Source organism: Cynocephalus volans, chromosome 16 (assembly GCF_027409185.1).
Source record: "Cynocephalus volans isolate mCynVol1 chromosome 16, mCynVol1.pri, whole genome shotgun sequence".
NCBI classification, from domain to species: domain Eukaryota; kingdom Metazoa; phylum Chordata; class Mammalia; order Dermoptera; family Cynocephalidae; genus Cynocephalus; species Cynocephalus volans.
In genome coordinates this window covers 3,668,873-3,685,836 of record NC_084475.1, presented here as the reverse complement: position 1 = coordinate 3,685,836, position 16,964 = coordinate 3,668,873, and the positions used below count along the sequence as shown (strand labels likewise).

General features: G+C 42.4%; 1 protein-coding gene and 1 non-coding gene across 2 annotated transcripts in view; both read left to right on the top strand.

Annotated features, from left to right (window-relative positions):
• The window catches only part of PITPNC1 (phosphatidylinositol transfer protein cytoplasmic 1), a 241,292-nt gene that overhangs the window by 150,542 nt on the left and 73,786 nt on the right, over positions 1–16,964 (top strand). Inside the window, exon 5 of the mRNA XM_063081104.1 lies at positions 4,196–4,267. Within this exon, the coding sequence (XP_062937174.1) occupies positions 4,196–4,267 (72 nt within the window). The remainder of the gene's footprint in view (positions 1–4,195; positions 4,268–16,964) is intronic.
• On the top strand, positions 13,376–13,481 carry LOC134365307 (U6 spliceosomal RNA). The gene has a single exon (XR_010022013.1). It is a non-coding gene; the product is annotated as a U6 spliceosomal RNA (small nuclear RNA).

Sequence of the window (16,964 nt, the reverse complement as noted above, 5' to 3'; positions counted from 1 at the left end):
TCTTTCAAAAAGTCTGATTATGAAGACAAAGAGAAATGGGATTAATTATAGATGGAGGAAGAAACAATCAAGGGAAGCTTGTGCTTGTTTTTTTAAGAATATGAAATTTTTCATTACATTTTTAGGTGTGGGAAGGAGGCGGGGAGGAAACACAAATAATAGAGCATGGTGCTGATAACACCCAGGTCCAGAGTTTGATCCAGCCACCGAAGAAACAATGCAAATAATGAAACAAGGCTTCAGCGGAGAGCCTTACAAATATTTCTTGCTATGTACCTACTACATGCCAGGCTCTGTGCTGGGGGTTGCCTGTATGATCTCATTAATCTTCTAACCCACCTACAGAGTAGAGGATTATCCCCATCTATAAATGGGGAAACTGAGGCTGGGCATGGTAAAATAATTTGCTCAAGTCAATACATCTGGGATTTGAGCCCAAGTCAGCCGACTCCAGTGTCTCAGTTCTTTTTGTTATATTATTTTCCACTGGGAAAAAAAAGGTGTATTAGTCTGTTTCTGTTGTCATAACAAAAATACCTGAAACTGGGTAATTTGTAAAGAAACAATATTTATTGCATACAGTTTCAGGGGCTGGGAAGTCCAAAGTCCAGGGAACACACCTGGTGAGGGCCTTCTTTGGTGGGGACTTCAGCCATGCAGGATATCACATCACAAGAAAGGCAAAAGCAAAAGAGAGAGAGAGCTTCTCACACACCTTCCTTCTAAAGCCATCAGAACCATGACCACCATTAAACCATCCATAGATCGATCCACTTACTGGGGCCTGGTCCTCACAATCCAGTCACCTCGTCAAGGCCCCACCTTTCAATTACCATAATAGGATTTCCCACCCTCTCAACACTGTCACAGCGAAAGTTAAGTTTCCAATACCTGGACTTTGGGGGACACAGTTCAATCCATAGCAGAAGGCAGTGTCTTTCTCTGATTCACCAAAAAGAAGCATAAAGAAGTAAGCAGAAGGTTTGCCATGGAGGAAAAGGAAGTTGTAGGGGTTTCTGTCACATGGCCTGTGTCTTCATTAAACTGTGAATCAGAATGATCAGTGTGGAGAAAGGGTGAAGTCTGGCACTCGGGCTCGAGGGTGAAGGATTTAGGATAACGACAGTGGGTAAGATATAATAGCGAGCCAACTAGGGAAAAGTGAAAGATCTTGCTTAGCAGTTAAGGCTCCGCTAGGATTCATTGGCTAGGTCTTAGAGAAGCTAACCTGCCTGGGGGAGGCAGAAGTTTATCTTCAGTGGGACGTCTCACCGGGAAGATATTAGTGACGTCTCTGAAAATGCCTGGAGCCACCGATACGTCTTATTTTAACTTGAGACACCGCACATTCTGGGGCTCCGAGAAATAACCATTGGATGTCCCAAGGGGATTATCGGTCCCAAACACCTGCTGGGGGAGAAAATGCTGACCAGCCTAGAGCTGGCCTGTCTGGTCCCGGGTCTCCCACTGCCTTGCTGAAGCCAGGTGCACTCCAGGCCTCGTGGCAGGGTTGCCACTCTGATATGAAAATAACCTAAGTGCTTGACTTAAAAATAACATCTGCTAATTTGTATGGGAGTTTTGCATTTCATATTTGGGCTTAATACCCAAATGCTTTCAGATCCCTGCACCGGCCAACCACCAAAAAAAGAAAAAAAAAAAACCCAAATGCTAAAATTCATTTGTTTGACCTAGTTAAGTCGTTTAGAGGTTGAAAGGATAAAAACTTTTTGCAGTGTTCCACTCTACAGCACCCAGACCCACTCCCACCCTGCATGGCACTGTTCTGTCACCACTCATTGGATTGACCCTCAGATGAATTATGAGTTAGAAAGTGCAAAATCGATTTACCTAAAGCCTTGTTATTTTTAAGAAGGCCTCTTGGCAAGAGCATCTCCCCACGTTCACGTGTCCATCGAAACTCTGCTGTGGGTTCCACGTCTCCCAGAGTCTCCATTCGAGATGAGCAGCCCCAGCACTGGGTGCGAGTGAGGCAGTTACCGAGCAAGAGGTTTGAGAGGAGACAGTGGAGAAGGTCTTAATGAATAATCACAGGGCCCCCATTCTCCATAAAGGCAATTACTGGGATTGATTGTTTGCATGTTTCCTTAGTCACGGTTCAGATTGCTCGTTTCACTTGGATTAAGACAGATGAATGCTGACTGCGCACAGGCATGCCATGTCAGGACAATTATCGATGGCACGTCCAAGGCCTCTGCCTTCTTGTACAGATGCTTCCCCACACCCCTCCACCACCCCCACCCGCCAGCTGGGCTGAAAGGGAACACAGTCATTGTGGGCATGAAGCACGTGTGAGGGCAGGTATTTGTGGACTTGGGAATTTTAGATAACGCAACCTCTCTCTTTCCTTGCCTGGAGAGCTTTTTAAACATAGATTGCTGGACGCCACCTCCAGAGTTTCTGATTCAGTTGGTCTGGGGTAGGGCCCGAGAATTTGCATTTCTAACGAGTTCAAGGGTGAAACTGTTGCTGCTACTGCTGCTGCTGCTGGTTGGGGAATCCCACTTTGAGAACCACTGAGGATGGTGGTCAAGAGCTTGGACAATGGGACCAGGCCACGTGGCTGTCGATCCTGACTCTATGACCCACTTTCTGTGTGATTGTGGGCCATTTACTTAACCTCTCTGTGCCTTCATTTCCTCCTCTTTAAAGCAGGGATGATAATAATAGTACCTACCACATGATGTTGTTGCAGGGAGTAAATGAGTTAGAACTGGAAAGCATTTAGAGCAATGCCTGGTATAGAGACTATATATTCTATGAGTGCTGGATAAATAAATAAAGGACCCAGCCTCATGGGACTGCAGTCATATCAGGCCAAGTCTTGTTACCCAACATTGCAACTCCCGATGGAGTTGCTGGATCATTTTACCCATTAGCCTTCAATCCCAACTCTGGTGGCTGAGAAAGTTAATGCCCAGCTCCGTGCCAGCAGGAGGAGTGTTACATCAGCATCCATCAAAATCCTTTTCTTAAGCTACCTTAACCCTTCACATCTACCAAATGCATAGAATATGGCCTAACGCGACTGGGACACTCGGGTAGCGTTGCATTTGGGGTTTCTCTCCCTCGTGCAGGCAGAGAGGGGCTGCCTTTTCTGGTCAAGCTCAGCTGCAGCCTCATTCTGATCGCTGCTGTTTGTTAAATGCTTACTCAATGTCCAGCACTGTGTTATATTTTATTTAATTCTTTTAAAAAATTTATTTATTTACTAATATTATTTTTTTACATTCTAAGATGTTATGGAGCAGTTGCGGGGGCAGGGAAGAGGGGAAGGAGGAAGGAAATAGGGTGGGAGAAGTAGGAAGGAGCAGAGGATTGGTCAAGGCCAGTGGCACCCCCCCTCATTCCAGCAGGGGAGCCCAGGGTGCTTCCTGTGACAGTTGGGTTGTCATCACCAGGCTGGTTGCGGATGTCAAGGATGCATGGCTGAGGCCGTTGGCCCCCCACTTCCCTGGCTCAGGAGCCCAGGGCACTTCTTGAGGCAGCTGGGTGGTCATTACTGGGCTGGTTGTGGATGTTGGGGGGGTGGCTGAGGCCCACAGGCCCCCACAACCCCAGCTCGGGAGCCCCCCAGCCCTACGTTTTATGCATATCATTTTATTTAACCCCCGTAGGGTTAAATTATTACTCAGGTAATAATTATTATTTCTGTTTTAATACTGCTGGGGTTCAGAGAAGTTAAATGACTTACCCAGAATCACATATTAAAAGCCAGGTCTGTCTGATTTCAATAATCTATGATCTTAAAGTTCTACTATTTCATGTCCCTAATCTTATACGGATATTTATGTAAAGATCGAGGCAGGGTCCCCAGGTATCCAGCAGTGGTAGGTGCTCCCCAGAACTGCAATTGATCCCTGTTTTGGGGGGGGCCTCCTTTTCTAAAGTCTGTAGCAGGACTCACAGACATATCCCTTTTGGAAATATTCTCCCAGCAATTTGTCTTCCATTGCTGGCTGTACTCTCTGGCCTGACTTCTGGATGAAATTGTGCGCACGTTCCCAAAGGTGGCTTTTCTTGTCTGAATTTGGATATTGACTTAGTATCTTAACGTTTAGGCTCCAGAACAGCGGTCCCCACCAAATGGTCAGGGGGACACCCAGAGGCTGTACTGAACATGTAAATAGAGGAAGAAATGTTATGCTCACGAAATCTTGCTTTTTATCCACAGTGTTCCTTTCTGCCGAAATTCTCCATCCACATAGAAACCAAGTATGAGGACAACAAGGGAAGCAATGACACCGTGAGTAGCGCCCTCATTCCACACCATGCTTGCCTCGTGGGCTCAGAGGGTTGCAGTCCCCCTCACATCCCACATGGCCAGCGCCAGCAGCAGGGTCTGTGCCTGAGACCTCCGAGACATCCTTTCCTTTGGCTTCTGAGGGTTATTTCCCTGAGGCTTCTCCCTGGAATTATTTTGTTGTCTGGCTTTTCTTTCTACTCATTTGTATGTACTTTCCATGGGCCTCTGTGCAGAAATCTCTGTGACCTGGAGTGATCGTCATTGGAGGTGGAGAGAATGATGGGGGACTTGGAACTGCAGAACTTGCCTTTGATCATTGAATTGAGCACACATCTTCTCAATGACTATTGATGTTTACTTAGAAAAAAGAGTACAATCAATTATGTGTGCATACTCTGTATGTATTATCTGGACTGTGCTTATTTATGTTCACATGCATGCACACAAATATCCCACCTGAAAATCAGGGGGTACCCCCCAAAATATTTACCTTAAAAGGCATTCTGATTCATACTAAATTTTAGCCAAGTACTTTGCTTATTAGTATTGCTTAAAATCCATCTTCTGACCTGGATTTTACCCCAGACCCTTTCTGCTGGGGCAGTACATTTCTAATTTCCCATCTCTTTGGGAGTGAATGTTTCAACTTGATATTGGACCATGGATTGCACCAGGACCCTTGAGGGTAACAGCCTGGATCTAGAAGCTGCAGGACTTCTCTAGAGCTCCTGGAACTTTCTAGAAGAGAAGAGAACATAGTTGGCAGGGGTCCTGTCAAGGACCCCCATAGTTAGCATCCCCTTGTCAGCAGCCTGAAATCAGAGGCTCTTTCCTGGCCAACTTTTTCAAAACCACAATGTCTAAAACAGTGTCAAACAGTGTTTAAACAAACCCTTTTAAAATAATGACCTTTTTCTGATTGGAAACATAGTTATTAAACTTGGAAAATGCAGAAAAGAATCAAAAAAAAAAAGAAAAGAAAAATCAGTAGTAATACCACAATTCAGAGATGACCACAATTATCATTTTGGTTCAGTGTTGCAGATTATTAATGAATTTATTTTTTAACCAATTCCTCTGAAATTGAATCATACAGTATGCTGTTTTTAACAAGTCATGAAGTATCCTTGCTCACATGATTTTTAATGGCTGCATTGCATTCCGTAGTTCAATGAACTTCTTTAGACAATTGCTGGTCACTGGATATTGAAGTGGGCTTGACCATATTGACATAGCTGTGGACGCTCAGGAAAAGGATGATAAAGATCAGAAACCAGAATTACTTTCCCTGGCACAATCTGAACATGGGGGGGGGGTATCTTTTAGTCTTTCCGAACAACTTCCTTTGCTTTCTGTTTCTCTATGCCTCTGTCTCAATCGGTTAATTCAGAACAGCTGTCCGTTTGTAGAGGTGCAGAAAGGACATGCAGCCTCACAATGATCCTTAAAGGTGGATGGGACCAGTGTAATCTTCTGGTTTGACCTTTGTTCATTTTAAATAGTCAAATTCATATGATCATCATTTATTATCTTGCATCCTTTTTGGCATTTGCTAAGTTCTTTTCACTACTCTCCTAGGAATTTGGCTTTTTCATTACTCCAGGAATTTAAAATATCAGGTGACCACCTTAGAGTCAGGATCCATGCCCATGCAAAGTCAGCATCCCCTGCCCATGCCAAGGCCAGACCCCTTTGAGACTTAAGGCTGGTCTGCAAAAAGCACTGAACGCCTGGCACTTGTGTGTAGTCCTCGTGAACACAGTTTGCTTCCTCTGGGGAAATGCCAGGTACTGTACCCTGTGTTGCCTCCTTCTCTGGGCATGCCAACTCTAAGACTGCCCCTGGGGCCTGCTCTTGACCTCTGTCATGGCACCCAACTTGCCCAAGTCCAAGTCACACCATCTTGTTACACTAAAGAGGCCCTACGTGTGTTTTTCCTAAATTCCCACCCTAACCTCTGCCCAGCTCTGCTCCATAGATCCCCAGATCCTTCTCCTGAAGCCACTGGACCAGATGGCCCAGCCCCAGTTCGTTTAGACTTCTTTGCCAATTCACCCTCCTCTAATTTATACATTCAGCAGCAGCAATTGGTCATCCAGCTGGTTCAAGGTTGGTCCCAGGGAGGCCGAAGAGGAGGCCTTCCTCAGTTTTCATTCACACTCGTTAGTGCTCCAAAATCAGAACGTGAGGGCTGGCTGGTTAGCTTGCTTGGTAAAGCGCAGCATTGATAACACCAGGGTAAAAGGTCTGGATCCCTGTACCAGCCAGCTGCAAAAAAATTAAAAATTTAAAAAATCAGAACATGAGAACTATATATTTGTCTAATAATTCTTTAACTATTGAAAGATAGCTTTGTCCAGCCGAGGGTTCAAAACTAGAGCCTTAAGCCAAGGGCATGTGCTGGCAGGCTCTTTTTCTGTGCAGGGTTGAGTTTGAAGTTTTTGGTGGGAGGCAGAGTTACTAAAGAAAGCAGTGCAGCTGTGGATATTTCTCTTGTCTCGCTGCATTTCCAGATTATTTAATAAACTCAGTTCATTCCTTTTTATTTTCTAGGTTTATAGTTTTATGATTCAGCTATCATCCTTCATACTGCTATCTGTCCCTTGTTTCCTCCCTACCTGCCAAAAATTTAATAAAATTGATGATGGTAAGAAACAATACTTAAATTGTAAGACGCTAGTGATAATCATATAATCATATTGATTAGTGGTTGAATAGAGTACATGTCGTTATCCGATTATCAATTACCATATATTTTTTTTTACATGACCCAATATCTGGTTTAAAAAAAAAAATGGTGGCAGGATGACTCGATATAAATATCTTCTCCTTGTTAGAAATAAAAGTAGTATATTTATGATTGTGAAAACCTGCAAACGGTGATCACATTAATGAGGACACAGCGGGAAGTTGTCTTAAGTCGAGGCCCATTTATTCCATGCACATACCGATGAGAATTATTTAGGCCATAATTAGTGCTGGGGAGGAAGGCGCCATGCCAAGGTATGGTTCTTTTGTTTGTTCAAGGCCATAAATCTAGATCTGGGAGAGTCAGTGCTTAGGACAACCTGGTCCAGCTGAAGTAGAGACTGCTCGTGGGATGGCTGCTGCCAGGTTACTGGCATTCAGTGGGGTTAATGGGGGCAGTCTTGCCTGTATTTCCTCTTCCAAACAGAGCAGGCACCATTTAAAGCAGTGGTTCTCAGCCCTGGCTGCACATTGGACTCTCCTGAGAAGTTTTACCAATGGTTCGTGCCTGGCTTCCACTCCCCTGGGATTTTGATTTCACTGGGCCTGGGTGCACACTGGTCTAAACCAGTCAACACACATGAAGCATATCACACTCCCTTCCAGAGTGCTGAATTCTCCATTTGGGAGAGTGCAAAGCTGAGAGAGTCCATCCTCAGGATGAACCTGATCTGTTCCCTTAGTGGGCAAGGCCATGCCATTGCCACCCCACGTGAGGCTCTCAAGCATGGTTGCATATTAAAACCACCTGGGAAGCTGTCGCAATCCCTCATGCCTCCGGCCCATCCTCAGAGATTCTGATTTCATTTGTCTAGGGTGGGGTCCAAGCATTGGGATTTTTAAAGCTCCCCCAGGTGAATCTAAGGGGTGACAGGGCTGAGAACTGTAGATTTAAGGAAATTTTAAATGCTATTTAAAAGCCACTATAAACACTTAGGAAATCAGGTTGTCCAAATGCCTTTACTTCTTCATACTCCTGGAAATAAGACAGTTTACAAAAAGCGTGTGTTAATAGGCACCACCCCATCCCGCCCCCACTCACAGTGAAAGGGCCTTAGGGCACCATATGCAGTATATTCTAGTCAGCCACATCTCGTCAAGGACATTATTCCTTGGCAAGGAAACTCCTCTGATAAGATGGAAAGAACATCCAGTTTAGTTCCTGGAAGCGTGAAGCTCTGCCTTGCACGGAGCTCTCCTTAGAGGTTACCTAAAAGAAGTACTTAGAATTTATTTAGTTTTTAGTTCATCTATGTTATAATTGAAAGAATACAAAGTTCTCTGTGAAGCGAAAAGATCAGTATTGAAGTTCCAGCTTTATGGCCTTAAGCAATTCCCTTAACCAATAGGAGTCTTGGTTTCTTTACACACACACACACACACACACACACAGAGAGAGAGAGAGAGAGAGATGATGCTTGCATCAAAGGGTGGAGGATTCATAGATGTTAGTTGACGTGGAAATGCTTCATAAACTGTAAAGTGCTGTGCAAATATTAGATATTGCTACTGTGATGGTCACAGCTCGGGATTAACTGTGTTAATGATGATTTCCTAATGAGACGCTGGTTTTGTCTGAATTGAGAGGCACTGAGGGTACAGCATTGAGCATGACAGACCAGTCCTCCCACACTCATGGAGTGGGGAAGAGAGAATAATAAGCAAGTAAATCAACAGAAGAATGACAGGTGTCGTAAGTGCTAAGAAGGCAATAAACAGGACAGGGGAGCTCAGCTTGAAGCCACATGGGCAGGAAAGGCCTCTCAGTGTGGAAAAGAGCCAGCCACCTGAAGGGCTTTCCAGGCAAGGGACTGTTGTGGACTGAAATACGTCTCCTCCTCCCACCCCCACCACACTTACATGTTGAAGCCTTCAGAATGTCACAGTGTTTAGAGATAGGACCTGTAAAGAGGTGATTAAGTTAAAATGAGGCCATTAGGGTAGGCCATAATGTAGCCTGAGAGATATCCTCAAAAGAAGAGAAAACGTGGACACATAAAGAGATACTGGGGGTGCACATGCACAGAGGAAAGCGTGTCTCCAAGTGAGGACGCAGTGAGAAGGCGGCTGTCTGTAAGCCAATGAGGGAGGCCTCAGAAGAAACCAACCGTGCCAATACCTTGATCTTGGACTTCCAGCCTCCAGAGTTGTGAGACAAATTCTGTTGTTGAAGCCACCGTGCGGTATTTTGTCATGGCAACCCGAACAAACTTACACAGAGACAGTAAGGGCAGAGGGCCTGGCCCCTGATGCAGCCTAACATATTCCAGGAACTGTTAGAAAACCAGTGGCCAGAGCATTAGGAGTGAGAGTAAGTAAACTGATAGGAAATAAGATTTTAAAAGCAGCAGAAACCAGATCATGTAATACCTATGGGACCATGAGAAAGAGTTTGGATTTCAGTGCAGTGAGTATTTATTCAGGATTTTAAACAGAGGAGTGATATGTATTGTTTATACAGTTTTGAAATAAACTTTTTATTTTGGAATAATTGTAATTTTTTCCTAAAGTTGCAAAGATCATGCAGAGTTCCCATATGCCCTCTACCCAGCTTCCCCTGATGTTAACATCTTACCTAACCGTGACATGGCTGTCAAAACTGCAGACTTTATTCAGATTTCAACAGTTTTCCCACTAATGATCTTTTTCTTCTGTTCCAGAATCCAAATTAGGATACCATGTTACACTGCATGGTGTATGTTTTTAAATGTTTGCTCTGGCCATTCTGTGAAGAAAGAGTAGTAGGGGATGGCAAGATTGGAAGCAGGGAGTCCAGTTGGCAGGCCATTGCAATCATCCAAACCACAATGATGGATTGGGCTGGAAAGACGGCAGTGGATAAAGAGGGGAGGGATGGATGTGCAGGATTTTGGAAACAGGCTGATTTTCTGTTGGAGTTGATGTGATACTGAGAGAGAGGCATAGTAAGGATGACCTAAGGCTTTCTAGCTTTGTCTATTGACCCTGGGCTGGCGGTGATGCCATTGCCTTCATGGGGAACCGTAGAGGGAAGCAGGTGCTTAGGAGAAAATCAAGGGCACCATTTTAGACATGCTCTGCTTGAGGTACCAATGAGACTTCTAAGCGGAAATGGCAAGTAAGAAGTTGAATATGCAAACCTGGAGTTGAGAGAGAGGTGTAGGTCATGATTCAGAGTTGGAAATGGGTGAGGTTATCTAGGGAGAGGAGTGACAGGAAAGAGAATATTCTGGATGCTCTAGGGTGGAGACCACCCGGTCCTGAGAAGGACCTTCCCATGGCTTTCAAGTCCAATTTTTGATTATCTTTACTCCTTGGCTAAGACTTGTTTTCAATCACTGAGTTGTGCTTGGTTTCAGGAAATTAGACTATCTATCTCATTTAGTTAACTGCAAAGGTTTACCAGAGAACTCTAATTCCTTCCCCTGGGTTCCACCTTTGGACAAATTACATAAACATCTCAGTGCTTTGACGGGGCTCATCTTGCATTGCCTTGGAGAGATGACCAGGAAGGTTCTCCTGACCACAGTAGCTTCCACTGGAAGTTACCAGCTGACAAAGAGGGGATTTCATTATTTAAAGAGAGCTGCATTGATTGAAGATTTGTTATTACAGTAGTCATCATGAAGTTTGTTTCATTGTTAGTATTTGTATTTGTAACATCAAGAATGCAACATAAATGGATATAGGGTAAAATATTAACACATTTCAAAATGTACTAAAAGTAATTTGTAAAGCTAGGTACCTGTGAGAACTATAGAATCCATATTTACAGGTCTCTAGAGCTGATTATCTTTTCCTTAAATGGCTTCTAATTAAGGATTATAGAAAGAAAAAAGCATTTGCTTTATTTTTAGACACGATCTCTGATGTCTTCAACTTTTATGGTTCTGTTTTTAACCTTAGATTATAACCAGCCACCTACAAAATCTGCAATTTTCTCTAATAAGTCAGTACATGCTGAAAAGAAGGCTGTACAGAACACCCCTATTTGCAGTTTGCAAGGATTATTATCCACTTTGGTCCATTAAGTGAAAAGTCAATGTACTTACTTGATCCGTGTCTAATGGTATCATTTTGAGGACAATGGAAACAGATCATGTTTGATTTCTTAAGATGTGGCCATTGCTATTTGTGGTACAATATTTGATCAGAGAGCTGGATGTAAAAAACACATAAGCAAAAGGGATTTCTGTCCAACATGAAGGCTTGCTTTCTGATTCTCAGAGGTGTAGTCACAATACAGCTTACTTCTGCATTTAAAGAAGCTAGAACTTCTTCCTTGTAATCATTATTATGAATAGATGCAGCTTAAAATACCGTTTGCTTTCTGTCTAGCTGTGGTTCGGTTCACCAGTGCTGTGATAAATCCAAAAAGATCTGCTCGTGCTGATGTGTTAGTATCAAGGGTTAGGAAAACAATGAACCAAACTGGTCAAAAGCAGCATAATCACAGAGACAGTGCTGAATCATGGTTGGGAAACCAGACATTGGAGGTAGAAAAGCAATACCAAGTATCAAGGTCTGGATGACCATTTTGCAACTATCAGTAATAATTGACTCAAAAAGTGTCATCAATGGACACTAAAACCATTGAGTGAAACAAGTATTGGGGAACAGGATATTCACACTGTTTCAAAGTATCCCCTCAGGGATCATGTATTAATTACAAACATGGAGAAATCTACGTGGATACCATCAAATAAACAAATATTGCATCATTAATAATGGGGCAAAGTGACATAATGTGTCTCCCAGTGTGACACACTGAGAAGGACACAATGTCACCTGTGGATTACCCTTGCCAAAATGTTTGACCTGAATTCAATCATGAGGAGCCAATCAGACAAATTCAAGTTGAAGGACCCTCAAAAATAAATATATAAATAAACAAACAAACAAATAAGTCGAAGGACCCTCTACAAAACAACTGGCCAAGACTCTTCAAAAATAAACATATCATTAAAGACCAAAACCAAAACCAAACAAAAACCTGGGGAACTGTCCTAGATAAAAGGACACTAACAGAATATGACAACTAAAGTTAATGCCTAATCCTTGTTGAGATCCTGGATTGGGCAGAGTGTGTGAAGGGAGCAAGAACAGATATTATTGGGACAATTGATGAAACTTGATTGTGGACCATATATTAGATAATAGTATGGTATAGTACTCAATCAATAGTAATTTTTTTGTCTGTGATCATTGTAGGAGAATGTCCTTGTTCTTAAAAGATACACTTTGACATATTTAGGAGTGATATATCACACAACATACACTTACTCTCATATGGTTCAGCCAAAAAAAGTTTTATTTATATATGAATTTTTTTCTTTTCTTTTTTTTTTTTTTTTTTTTTTTTGTCTTTTTCTTGACCGGCACTCAGCCAGCGAGCGCACCGGCCATTCCTATATAGGATCCGAACCCGCGGCGGGAGCGTCGCCGTGCTCCCAGCGCCACACTCTCCCGAGTGCGCCACGGGCTCGGCCCTGAATTTTTTTCTTTAAAAAAGTCATAAAAATTGAAGAACTATTCACATGATGCAGTGTGATGTCAAGTAACTTATTTAAGGTCACACAGTGAATCTTTTGTTTTTCTTTTTGGTAGCACTGAAGCAGAAGTTTTCCATCTTCTCTCTCTTTTCAGTGGTGTCTTGATTTCATTAATGAAACGGAAGAGGAGTTAGCCTAATCATAACTGTTATCTGTGTCAGCATTGATTCTATTCCCCCAAAAGGTGTTTGTGAAGAGGAGGTTTTTTTGAATTGCAGAAGCCCTAGGCTCTCTCTCAGTAATTTCACCCTCTGGGGTGTGTCCTGAAGTTTTGAAAAGGCAGATGGAGATGACTGAGACTAGATTTCCAAGTGGACAGCTCTGCTAAGGGTTAGAACCCAAGCTATGTGCCTTGTCTGCATGTTTCTACACCACCTTCTTTGTGCCTCCCCAGCCACAGCACGTATCATGCTGTATTGCAATTGCTTATTTAACTGTCTGCCTGTCCAACTAGCTTAAAGCTCCATGAGGGCATGGAATCTTAAAGTCCTTCTTGCAAGGAGTCTTAAAGTCCTTCTTGCATGGAATCTTAAAGTCCTTCTTGCATGGAATCTTAAAGTCCTTCTTGCATGGAATCTTAAAGTCCTTCTTGCATGGAATTTTAAAGGCCTTCTTGCATGGAATCTTAAAGTTCTTCTTGCATGGATTCTTAAAGTCCTTCTTGCTCAAGGTTGTATCCAGAATACCTGGCACATAGTAGATGCTTGTAAAAGTTTGTGTTGAAACATAAGTCATTTAACCAAGACAGGAACAGACAAGGATGCCTGCTATTACCCCTCCGACCCAACATTTTAGAGAGAAACTAGACAATGCAATAAGAAAAGAAAGAGTGTCTACTTTTGCAGCACATATTCTACAACTGGCATGATATAGGGAAGATAGGCAGGTCCCTGCATGATGGTGGCATGCAAATTTGTGAGGGATTTATCTTTCCTTTCCACTAAAAAGAGTGTGCCAATACCACACTCTTTTATATGGTTTTGTTAATCTGATATGATGAATCTCTCTTCCTTGTTCTTTGTTCACATTTTGTCCTGACTATTTTTGGACTTTTATTCTCCCACCTGGATTTACAATCAGTTTATAACAATCCTGTTGAGATTTTCATTGGAATTAAACTTAATTTGGAGATTCACTTAGGAAATCATTTATAAATGATAAATACTCCCTGTTCATGGACGGGAAGACTAAATACTGTAAAGAAGTAAACAAGCACAGCTCTTCTGTTCCATGAGACTCAAACCTCTCTGATTTTCTGTGATCCATTCTCAGCCCCAATCACTAGCTTTGCAGTTATTTCCCAAATGTCTGGCTTTTTCTTCTCTCATAAGAGACCTAGTTGCTGTGGAAAAAAAGTGCACTTCATTTAAAAAAATAAGGCACAGCTTTTCTATGATTTATCCAGAGCTTTGTGTTTATGTTTGGGCCCAGTTGTTGGTACCTGGGTGGATGGATTGCTCATGACATAAGATGATCAACAACCTTTGGGTTCTGGAGAATTTGGGTTGAGGACACTAAGTAAGAATCTGCTAAAAGCTAGCAGCTGGCTACACCCATTTATTAGGATGATGTATGAGATTCAGAGAAATCACCAGCCTTGGACCAAACAGGATACAAAGCAGGGCTCTGTAGCCCAATGATAATGGAACTTCCTTGTTCTGAACTTCCCCAGCTGTGAAAAGGGGAAAACGATGCCCATTTCAGAGGATTATTAGGAGGATTTGGTGAGATGATGCATGTCAAATGCCTCATACATGGTGGGTTCTTTCTTCTCTTTAACTTCAGTTATACTTCATGGGAACCACTTCAGAATTGGACTCTTGGAGGATCCACAAATGGAGAAATTAATTTGGGGAGTTCTCTTGGGAGACAGGAGCTAAGTTCTCACATTTCCAAAGTCTGCAGTCCCTACTCCTTTTCCACCGTCCAGGGGCATCCTCAGACTTGAGTTGATAGGTCACGTGTCATTGGGGGCTTTTGAGTCCACTTTTCCAAGGCCCTCTGCCTAATGGCCTTCTGCCTGGAGGGTGGGAGTTCTGGTTTCAGAGACAGTCTTTCCTTGGTTCTCACTCACTAGTAGGGGATCCTGTTTGGCACAGCTCTGCTCCAGAAGGTGAGAGCCACCTGTCCTGTTGTTCCAAGTTAGTAATCAATAGAATAGAGGCAGAACGGTGAAGGGATGGAGACTGTAGCTGGAGTCATACCAGTTGGGTTTGATCCCCAGGTCAGCCATTTAGCAGCTGGGTGAAGCATGTTACTTCGTCTCCTTGTGCCCCTGTCAAATGGGTGTCATTATAGTTTCTATGCATGGGATACTTAGGAGGATTAAATGTGTTAATGACAAAAAGTGCTTACAACAGCGCTTGGTACCCATAGTAGGTGTTCAGCATGTTTGCTGTGACTGGTGTTTTGTATTTCATCAACTCTAACATGGCCATTGTTTTTCATGTTTTAACAACCCTACAAGTGAAATGCCTATTTAGATTTTATGGCATCTTACAGTTATAAGTGGCAGCATTTCTTCTTTTTTTGGTGGTATAATTGGTGGCATCTTAGAGTCGGTGAATTAATTCAGCATGATACCTCTTTCTGCATAGGATATCGAGATGTTTGTCATGAGTGCATTTAAGCACTGGATACTGTTTGCATATGAAATGTGAACACTGAACTGGATTCTGCCAAAGAAAAGTCGTTGAATAATAAGCTATTCCGTCATTCAGGCCTGGAAGGTTATTTGTTAACTTTTTCCAGGGCACTGACCGGCTTCCTCGCGATGTAAGTGACTTGATAGAGCTCTGAAAAGGAACAGTTGAATCTCCTTACACTCATGGGTTCAGAGCCATCATCTTTGTAAAATGGATTTCTCTCTAAAATCCCCAGATGCCAGCTATCTGATAAACACCTTCAAGGACAAATTCTCTGCCAGTATTTTAATCTTTAAAAAAAATGTGGGGCAAGGGGATAATAGGAGCCGGCCGAGCTTATGTAAAAGAAGTTAATGATTTCCAATGGACATGGTTTCAAAGCAATTTTTTCCTTTTGATGCACGGAAAGCGTTGTTTCCATCTGCTCCTCCACTTGCACACAGGCTCTGCTTTTCAACCACACAGCACGTCAGCTGTTGCCCACCAAATTCTGTACTTGATCTTCTGAGACTAATCGCAATTCTGTCTGAACAATATTAAGCTGTTAGATCATTTAAATCATATTTCCCCACTAATACCTATTGAAAGCCCGTTTATATTCCACCAGATTTTAGAGCCATTTGGTACATAAACCTATTAAATATAAACTTCATGAAGCTGCATCTGAAAATATTTCATCTTGTTCCCAGCTTTTTAATGAGACGATCATAAATACGTTTGGAATATGCAGACCATAATCTAGAGTAATTTAAATTATCTCTAGCTATGCCAATCGGATGATTAATAAATGGATGTTGAAAAGCGTCAACTAAATATGATTATGGAATAGATGCTCAGGTGAAACCAAATAATTGACCATTTGGTGCTGAAATGTCTCATTATCACTCATACCAAGGTTCAGAAATCTGTCAAGTGTACGAGTTTGTTATTAACTCAACTTCACCTTGGTTGGCGTGTCAAAAACTAGAGTGAAATATTGAAATGAAATATGAAACATATTAAGGAAGGTCCTCAGGAATGAAGGATACTTGAAAGATTGATTTTTCTAGTAACTTAATCTTGATCTATGGGTGAGGCCTTGTTTTCAGTGCCCAGCTAAATATGCTTAGAATCATCTGGGTCTCTTGGAATAGACGATGTTAAACCAGGAACACCAGTTGCATACAATGGTACGCCTTTGTCTGGGCTTTTTTGTAACAGATTGAAATAGAAAACAGTATTGCTTTTAAAAAAAGTAGTCATGTGGTTCTCAGCTGACAATATTCTGCTTTGGTTGAGTTCATGGGATTGCATGCTGCTTCCTATTTCTAAGATTTGCTCTTACTATTCAAAAAATATAGAGCTGGCCAGTGACTCACTTGGGAGAGCGTGGTGCTGAGAACACAAAGGTCAGGGGTTGGTATCCACATACCAGATAGCCACCAAAAAAAAAAAAAGAAAAAAAGGCTTAGGAAAAAATATCCTCTCATAAATTAAGGATAAAAAATTAATTAGTGACTTCCTTGGATACAGACTTTTGAGAGTTACCTTTTTTTTGCCAGATTTGTTCTCTGACTGCTCTGAAGACTGTGGTTCTGGTACCCACTTTGTAAATTTGCACCATGGGGTACTGAGGAACAGAATGTGGGTAAAAATTACCATTATGCACATATGCAAATAGGAAGGTCCAATGTAAAGGACTTTCCAACTCTGTATGCTTTATCCTGTACCAGACCAGTGCCCCTACATGTATCAGGTGTTTGGTTACATTGGACAAAGTCAAGAAGTGGTTTT